General features: G+C 38.6%; 1 protein-coding gene across 4 annotated transcripts in view; it reads left to right on the top strand.

Moving 5' to 3' along the window:
• Positions 1-1044: 1044 nt before the first annotated feature.
• LOC139695355 (lys-63-specific deubiquitinase BRCC36-like) overlaps positions 1045-9839 on the top strand; it is a 10786-nt gene continuing 1991 nt past the window's right edge. For 2 of the 4 annotated variants that reach the window (XR_011702305.1, XM_071594070.1), the window contains exons 1-5: positions 1045-1403; positions 1492-1699; positions 1841-1929; positions 5212-5352; positions 5810-5918. Coding sequence is in view for 3 of the 4 variants with exons in the window: in XM_071594070.1 (XP_071450171.1) it covers positions 1299-1403; positions 1492-1699; positions 1841-1929; positions 5212-5352; positions 5810-5918 (652 nt within the window). In the remaining variant the exon portion in view is untranslated. The remainder of the gene's footprint in view (positions 1404-1491; positions 1700-1840; positions 1930-5211; positions 5353-5809; positions 5919-9839) is intronic. The other 2 variants (XM_071594071.1, XM_071594072.1) reach the window with 2 other exon arrangements.

The raw sequence follows: 9839 nt of genomic DNA, 5'->3' as shown, positions 1-9839 counted from the left end.
CAGTTGTCACTCTTGATTTTGAGAATTTTATCCTTTCAGTTCTCATGGAAGTATCCATTAAGGAATTTTGTATAGAAACGAATAAAAAAGGAACTAATTAATTATTTTAACATTGCCCATCTTCAATAACCCTGGTCATTAATTCAATTTTTGTTTCTCATTCTTCAGATCGTCTTCAGTGTTTACTTTCGCATATTCTAAAGACAACATGAGTAATATTGGTCTATATTTTTTATTAGTGCTGTATCAAATTATTCAGGCAGTGCAAAATGTACTGGCACTAATTAATGTTTTTTTCATTTGCCTCCTCTCTTTTTTATATGCAAAGGTTTTGCATATAAAAAATAGAGGAGGCATATGAAAAAAACACTTGTGATATAAGAGAAGTACTGCCAAGCTAATTAACCTTTTGGGCCGCAGTTCCGCATTTATATTTGTTTTGTTATAACTTTTTGCTGTGCTGTTATCTTAAATTACTTTCATGACAATTACAGCAGTCACAGCAATTTATTTCATAAATTAGTGAAAAGAAAGTTTATCCTTCACATTTTTAATTGATCAAATTTCATGCACAAAATCTCATAAGTGAACAATGCCTTCACCATTCTAATCTAATTCTTTTTCTTTATCGCAGAGCCACGTACTAGAAGCTTAGGAAGTATCTATGTAAGATTTGGGATACCTACGGAAAATTGGGATTTCTTTGGGCAAAGATTTGTTGTTAAAATATGCAATTAAATACGAGCTCCATTTTTCAATTAATAATTTGTGGTTTTTCAACTTGCGCGCGATTCTCCATTCAATAAATACATAACGGACAATTCCTTCCAATACCCCACCAGTAATTTTCTAATATCGGGGCTTCGTTTTAGTTATAATTTATAATAAATAAGAGGAAAAATTAATGATACATGGGGAAAGTTTAAAAAATACAAAGAATACTTAATATGAGACACGGTGGGGTTACCTGACGCCAGCGTTATCTATCAGCCAATAGTGTAACCACGTCGTAGTTTCATTGTAAAAAAACTCCCTCTTCGAGCGGGTTTACCAAAGAAAAAGAGAGTAAAAGGCCTTTACGTGTGAGTGGGCGGCACTTGGTCAACTATTTGGTTCAACCTGATTCAAATGTATATTTACTTGGGTATATAATGCTTTCGCTCCGATTTAGAAATACGATTACTCAAGTTCTTATTCGCGTTTGGATGTAAATAGTCTTCTTATTGTCTTTCTTTAAAACACGGCTCTGCGCAGGACGATTATTTATGAAGAATCGTAGGCGTTAACACTTTTGAAAAATGGCATTAACTTGTGTATGCATGTCAGCCAATGTATATGTTGTGTGTTTACAGCATGCATTGTCTACCGAAAAAGAAGAGGTAATGGGTCTATTGATCGGGGAGGTAGGTTCCATTCCTTACATGATCGATTCGAAAACTAGTCAAGAAATTACCCCTGGTACGTAGACCTATTTATGCTTCTGAATTTCAGATTGATGTTGATGCCAAAGCAAAGATTTCTGCTGTTGTCATGCTTCGTCGTTCGGATAAAAGTAAAGATCGTGTGGAAATATCTCCTGAGCAGCTGACTGCGGCTACAATTAAAGCCGAGGAATTAGCGAGAACATTAGGTCAACCAATGCGTGTTCTCGGGTGGTATCATTCTCATCCTCATATAACTGTGTGGCCCTCTCACGTTGGTGAGTAATCTTATTCGTTGCTTTAGACTATGATAAATAGGCTGGTGATTTATTAAAAACACTCCATTTTTCTTAATGGTGAAGTGACTATTGAGAACAAATGAGTTGCATTTACGTTTTATGAAATTTAACTTTGCTTAGATGTCCAGACCCAGGCAATGTACCAAATGATGGACCAAGGGTTCGTTGGTGTTATATTTTCCGTGTTTTTGGAGGACAAAACAACCAAGGTGAGGGTTCTAGGCTTAGCTACTGCGACGGGTCATCTAGTAATTATGAAATTGACGTATATTGTGCGTTACTTAGAATTTATCCAAACAGCCTTAATTCTTGCAATATCTATTCCTAACCAAGTGGTTGTGTGATATATGACGAGAGCTTACCTAAGCGTAAATAGTGTTAATACCCTTGTCATTTAATAATGAGTGAATGATGAAGGGGAACATCACGGGCCGGCAATGCTGCTCCACTAAAAGAACAAATGGTATCAACCATCACTAATTAGTGCTATATGTCACAAATTACCATTATTCATTGGTTCTTAATGTGGAAATTTTTATAATGATATAATTTTATTGTTTTTGAATATTGCTTAATGGTTTTAATGCTCATGTTTTATGATTAAAGGGCTTAAATTAAAAAAAAATATTCAGTTGAAAAATGGATGAGGGGCGTATTGACCAGCAGTGGGATGTTGAAGACTGTAATTGAGGGGAGAATGTTAGGCAAGCGAGGAAAAGAAGAGGATAGGGATGTTGGATGAGATGAAGGGAGGAAGAAAGTACTCAGAGATGAAGAAGGACCTGATATAGAATAGAATGCTGGATTTTGTTTTGTTAGGAGTCACAAAATATTTATTTTGTATATATATTGTAGCTGTGTCCATCCAAAAACCTACCTTAACTGGTAGATTACCTAATAATAATTCAGTTGAACAGTTGACTGTTCAACTGCAAATAGGCACATAGGAATTACATCAAAAAGTTAACACCCATATCACACCAAAAGCTCAATTCCTCATTCCCTGTCCATCAGAGGACACAGAATATGCAATGACCTCTACTCCCTTGATAATTTCCTCTTAAATCTACACTATTCCATTCTCCAATGAGGTTATCCTGAATCCTTTCTTAACAAAAGGATCCGAAGATATGCTTACAATCCCAAACCTTACTCCTCCACACAAACCCACCCTCTTTTAATTTGCACCACGTTATTCCCAGGCCTAGAGTCTCTAAGATGCATCCTAATAAACCTCTACCCTATCCTCAAAAACCCAAACTCCACCACCAACCTTTTTCCCAAATGCCTCTCTGTTACTTTCAAGCACCCCCCGCAACTTATCAGATCCCATCAAATCAACCAATCCACTCCTTAAATACCCAGCCCATCCCAAAGCCAACCCCATGCCCTGCAATAAACAGTGATGCAAAGCATGTCTTATTTTCAAAACCCAAATCCCTTCCCAATCCCACCAGCTTTTTAACTCTCTCCCACCAATTCCCTACCCCTCTTGTGCTTCCAGCAATGTGGTTTAACTTCTGAAGTGCCAACTATGCCCTGCCTTTTATATTGGACAGTGAACCAAATCCTTCAATATTAGAATCGATAACCACCAGTCCTCATGCAAGTATTCTTCCGTGATAGGTATGCTTTCAATCCCAAAACACGCCTCCATACACAACATTCCCTTTGATAAATGCTATAGTGTACCCATTTTAGCATCCTTCCTACCCTCAGACCCTCCACTCAAACTCAAAACAATAGAGGAGGCATTTATGTGGCTCCTTGAATCACCCAGGTATTAATATTAGTCATTAATTACCCCAATCTCCACATATTTTTTTCATTATTTCATCCCCCCTCCGACCCCAACACATTCCATTTTATCCGTAGACTTCTAAAATTCTTCTTTATTGCCAAGCACCCTGATTATTTGGCCTATACATATATATACACACACACACACACACACACATATATATATATATATATATATATATATATATATATATATATATATATATATATATATTAATATATATATAATGTATAACACTTAGCACTAGTGGACACAGACAAAAACACACAGAAACACACAAAAAAGAGACACACAGAGAAAATTCCGAAGGGACGGGTTTGGAGGGGCAGCATTAGAAGGGTGGGGAAAATGTAGAAGGTGATGGGGTGGAAGGGGGATGAAAACATAATTGGAGCAGGGTAATTAATGCCTAATGTTGAATCCTGGCCAATTCCAGGACTCCAAGAGCCATATGAAGGATTGCTCTAATGTTTTCAGTTTCAGAGGAGGATAAGAGGGTGGGAGGGATGCTATGATGGATACACTCTAGCATTTCTCAAAGGGAGTGTTGTGTTTGGTGGTGTGTTTGGGGATAGGGAGCATATCAATTAGGGAGGAATTTTTGCATGAGGCTCGATGGTTGTTAATTCTGATATTGAGGGGTGTGGTGCACTGCCCAATATAATAGGCAGGGCAAAGTTGGCCTGAAGTGCCAACTTTGCCCTGCCTTAGGTCCAGGCATACTAGACAATGAGATAGAAAGGGCTTTAAGGGAGATGAAACTAAATAAGGCCGTGGGGGTGGATAACATTCCCGCGGAACTATTGAAATGTTTAGGAAAATGTGGGAGGAAGAGAAGGAACGGGGAGTCCAGTTGGGCAGTGTTAGGAAGAGGTGTAAGGCAGGGTTGCCCATTATCACCTTCTTTCCACTTGCCGGGCGGATGCTCTCAACCACTTGAGCTATGCAGGAAACTTAATTTACACTGAGATCTGCGATGCTTTATGCAACCAAGTGCCCCGATTCTTGGGCCAAGAGATGGCATTGGGGAGCTGTTTCACCCACCAAAGGAGAAAGAGACAACACACAAGAGGAAAGGACAGTAGTTAAGCAATCATACAACATTGTAAAGGATAGGAGTAGAGCATTGGATTACTGACCACAGGGTCCCTGGTTCAATACCCGGGCAAGGCACTCTGGGGACCTGCAGCTCCACCCAAGCTATGTGAATTTTTGGGTACCAGGTCTTCCTGGGAAACCATAACCGGCACAGGGAAAGGAACTGGCCCCCCTACCCTGATGTGTGAATTTCACACGCCGCAAAGGGCTTAGTACTTGGTGAACTCTGCCATCACCTACTAAACCGACCTTCGGGTTGATTACTGTGTTAATGGTTTTTATATACATACATGCACACACGTGTGTTTATATATTTTTATATATAATATAAACATACATAAATAGACACACACACATATATATGTATATATAGACACACACATACATACACGCAAACATATATATATATATATATATATATATATATATATATATATATATATATATATGTAGTACAAGTATATGTATATTCTCATATATAGTATTGAAATTTTGTTCATACTTATTTATGAATTTATTTTTTTCATTTTGGGAAATGGTAATAGCTCATTGATAAGCATTATTACTGTTCTATTTTTTGGTAACTGAATAGGAGCAGGAAGTCCAGGTCACCTGTTTTCAATCACCATCAAGAATGGCAGAAGGTTCAATGACTCCAGATCATTACATGGACAGAGTTGAAATCCCTCTCCGCATTGTGACGAGTACGTGCCTTTCGCAGCCGTGCTTACAAGTAAGCGAGTCATTGTGCGTATCGTTTGAAAATTTGTAAATGCTCATTCAGAATTTGTTAACTTATTGGAATTGATGTGTGTGTGGTAGTCCAATGGGCAGAATGCTGAACTACCGACAGTAGGGCCTGGGTTTGAGACCCAGGGTGACCTCTCTCGGCACCCTCAGCCTCACCCAAGCTTTGTAATTTTTCGGATACCAGAATTTCCTGTGAAACCATAAGCGGTGCAGGGGAAGGGACTGCCCCTCCTGCCCTTACGTGTGCAATACACATAGTTTTGTGCTTAGTATTTGGTTAACTACTACCCTGATACTATGGCTTGCTGACTTGGTAATACCTTACCAATACCCTTTACTATCCGACTGCCCTATTATGTATCAAACCAGCCATTGGGCTGATTGCTCGTTTTTTTTTGGAAATGAATTTCATTTGAACTAATTTTTTTTCATAATGATAGTCGATGGTGGAACTCCCTGAGATTCTGGTGGAGGAGGAGGACGAAGTGTACCAGGCAACCAAGAGGCTGCCGTACCTCAACCAATTGGCCCAGCTGCACAACAGCGCAGGTGAGGGGCGCCATAGCTCAAGTTGTCTATTTTGTGCCATTGGGTGTGGACCTATACGCATGAGAGATTTTCTTGGAGTTTCCATTCCACTCGCTTGGTTTTTGGCTGCACGTGGAGGTGGTGGACTTAAATGATATGCTTCATCTGAGGAAACTGCCAGAGGTGAGGAGTGGAGTGTCTTTCTCGTGCTCCCTCCTCCAAGCGAGGATTGCCATTGAGCTTCGAACCAGGTGGTTGGTCCGTGGTTCATCCCTCAAGCAAACTCGAAAAAGGCACATTCCTCCCTCATTTCATTCAACAATGCCACTTCTTGACGAGAGAGACGACAGGGTAGTTGTTCCGTAGTTTTTGTGTCTCATACATCTCCCCCTTTTTTCTCCTCCTGTGAACTAGATGCTTTCATCTGAAATCCTAATTAGAGAGCATTTGAGTGGAATTCAGCCATAGAGGCTCTTTTTTGGTCTTCTTGCTCTGGAGGAATGCCATTATGTCACCATTCAAGTCTTGCAGTAGGTCTCAATTTAAAGTGCAACAATTGCAGAGTATCAAAATCCTTCACTTTGACCGGGATTCAAACTCAGATCCCTCGATGTCCAGCCGAGTGCTTTAGCCAGTGGAGCTATCGAGGCGTCCTCTTGCATTCCAAAATGTTGGCATATTAGCAGATGACTCATCAAAAAGTTACTGTTGTGGTATCTCCTGCAGTTTCTTGTAATTTACTTCATGTAAAGGTTAATTGACTGCATCTTATAATGGTGAAATGTTTTCAATTACTTAAATCAATTTTATTCTGCACCTGAAACGGATGAAGTGTCTCTCCTTGCATTCCATTGATACCCTTCTCTGTGCAAATGGGTTCTCCTAAATTAAGCTGGATGCAACCAGGAAATACGCAGGGAATGTTCAAAGGTCTGCAATACTGTGAGCGCTAGAACTTTTTTATCACAAAATCCAGGGATGTTTGACTGAGAATAAATGGTCTAGCATTCAAATGAACAAAAATGCAACAACCGTGGAGGCTGGAATGGTGATAAACAAATGAATAGGTAAATGTGACATGTTCACACGATGAGCAAATATCACGCAACGTGCACTTGGGCATGCACAAACTCCTCGGTGCACCAACTGACTGACACACTCCGGTGGCGGGAATCATTGTTGATAATCACAAGGTGCACCGAGCAATTGAAGTCCTTCACCCACATCATTTATAAGTATGCTCTAGCAAAGTTGCATGGAGGCTTTAAATTATCATAATTTATTTGTGGAATAGTTGTTCAACATATAATCTAATAATATTGTTTTAAATTAAGATTTCATGTGGGATTTTAGTTCAGATTAAATGGTATTTTGTTTCATCCATTTTTTTTAATTTTATCCAAAATTTTTCACCATTGAGATGCTTTGTTCTGTGCTTCCCAAGGGCCAAGCGCGTCATCTAAGGGCAAGGGAAATCTTTTCTTCGGGGCACTTTTCTTTTGAAGATGCAGCAAACTCCATGTGGTACGAATTATCTGAGCCATTCCATCTCCTCTGCCCAGCACTTTAAAATTGCAAAAAATTACAATTTTAAATATAATTAAATGCTTGGAAACTTAGATTTACTTTAAAAAAAAATACTAGTACAAAATACTTCTTCACCTTTCTTAAAAAATTTTTAACATCACAAAATCAGAAGTTGTCAATAGAATTTAGTGTTTGAATTTAAACATTTTTGTACCATCCGTACTTTCCAAATATTGTTTCCCTCGCATCCATTCATTAACACCCCTGAGAATTCCATATTATCCTCTAAGGGGAGAGCAAATACACAGCTTTACTCTGAAAAGAATAAGCCGTTAACTATCTGAACTACATTATTCTAAATGGTATACTATGTATTATGAATATGAATCCATAATGGTGATCCTTTGCCAATATTCATCCCTCACCTGTCATTTGTGTTTCCCTGGCTACGTGATTGGTTCAGCTTTCGGAAAACATAATCTGCCATTCACTTGATGATAGTTCCTGTAAATACATAATTTCACCCTTAAAAAATGGCTGAAAACAGGCAAATATGTACTTCTCATTGCTGGAAAACCAAATAATCACAAGGAATGAAAAAGGAGTGTTTCCATGTGTGTGTGTATCTATACTGTCTATGTTTACTCAGCCAACTCTATTGAATCTAGCTTCAATTATTTTTACTTGAAATTCTGCTATTTATTTGACTGTGCTATCCCAACTATAAGAGTGAAAGAATTGTTTGCAGTATAGGAAAAAGCATTGGCTGTCACTCTCATAAATGACGTGATTGCACTCTCATAAATAATCAAAGAAGAAGCTAGTTTATGTAAATTGTCAAATACATGGGTGGTCCCAAAGTACCTGGCCTGACCTAAAGATGGTGGTAGTTGTTTAAAAAATATCTCTGTATTGGAAAGAAAGCCATCTCGAAAGCATATGTTTCATGCTTGAAGATGCTGCGTTGTTTAGTATTTGTTTAGCAGCCATCAATAGGGAAAGTTTTCAGTGAGTTTGGGAAAATTGGTCATCATTATATGATACAATACTTTTACTTGGAAGGCCTTAGCCCAACCAATATAGAAGCTGACCTAGATTCTACTCGAGCTAAGTGTGCTCCTTCATTTACAACAGCCAAATATTAGTTAGCATAGTTTAAACGAGGCCGTTATGAGCTGTCAAGAGAAGCATTGCATTGGTCGACCAAATGAGGTGACAACTTCAGAAATGGTGAAGAAAATCCACCAAGTGATAATACTGAATGATCATCGACTGAAAGTGTGTGAGCCAGCAGACATTGTAGGCATTTCAAAAAGTGCGGTACATGGCATGTTAACTGAAAATTTGGGCATGAGAAAGCTGTGTGCAAGATGGGTGCCGCGTTTGCTCACACTGGAGCAAAACCAGTGGCGTGAAAGATGTTTCAATTGAGGGCTTAGTAGCAAAGTTTCACCGTGATGAAGCAGAATTTTTGTGCCGTTTTATAACTATGGATGAAACATGGGTCCATTACTTCACACCCGACACAAAGAAGGTGAAGACCTCTGCAGGCGTTGATTTTTTGGGATAGATAATTTTCATTGACTATCTCGAAAAAGGAAGAACTATCTACGACGAGTATTATGCAGACTTATTGCAACGTTTGAGCGAAGAAATGAAGCAAAAGCGGCCGCATTTGGCCAAGAAGAAAGTGTTGTTTCATCAAGACAACGCACCAGCTCACAAATCCATTATTGCAATGGCCATAATCTATGAATTAAAGTTTGAATTGCTACTTCATTCACTTCAATCGCCAGATTTAGTCCCCTCCTCGGATTATTTTCTGTTCGCAAACTTGAAAAAATGGCTTCATTAGCTCACAAATCCGTTATTGCAATGGCCAAAATTAATGAATTTAAAGTTTAAATTGCTACCTCATGCATCCTATTCATCAGATTCAGCCCCCTCAGATTATTTTCTGTCGTCAAACTTGAAAAATTGGCTCAGTGGTCAAAGATTTTCCAACTGTGAAGAGGTGATGTTGGCAATTAATGTCTCTTTTGAGGAGCAAGACAAGACAGTATCGAACTTATTCAACATTGCTGGAAAAAGAGTATGGAACTGAAAGGAGATTATGTTGAAAAATAATTACATTTACTTCCAAAGTGTTTGTGTTTTCTTTGTTGGGATTGCCCTCATACCCCTGGTGTGCAATCGGATAATCTCAAAATGAAGAGAGATTATATTCTCCTCATGTGGCAAAAAACGAGATTGTACAATGACAAATTACCACTGATGCCAAACTGATTGCTACCAAAATTAATTAATCTTTCTATAAGGTTTGCAAACATCCAAGGAAATATTCCAAGGGAAAAACAGTCCACTGCTCCTCAAAATAGCATCCAATAAACATTGTATCCCTGTGATCGTAAAGAA

This window comes from Hetaerina americana, unplaced genomic scaffold (assembly GCF_022747635.1).
Source record: "Hetaerina americana unplaced genomic scaffold, ioHetAmer1.1.p SCAF_6, whole genome shotgun sequence".
Classification (NCBI taxonomy): Eukaryota; Metazoa; Arthropoda; class Insecta; order Odonata; family Calopterygidae; genus Hetaerina; species Hetaerina americana.
Note: the sequence above shows the minus strand (reverse complement) of the source record. Positions and strands in the feature narration are given on the sequence as shown.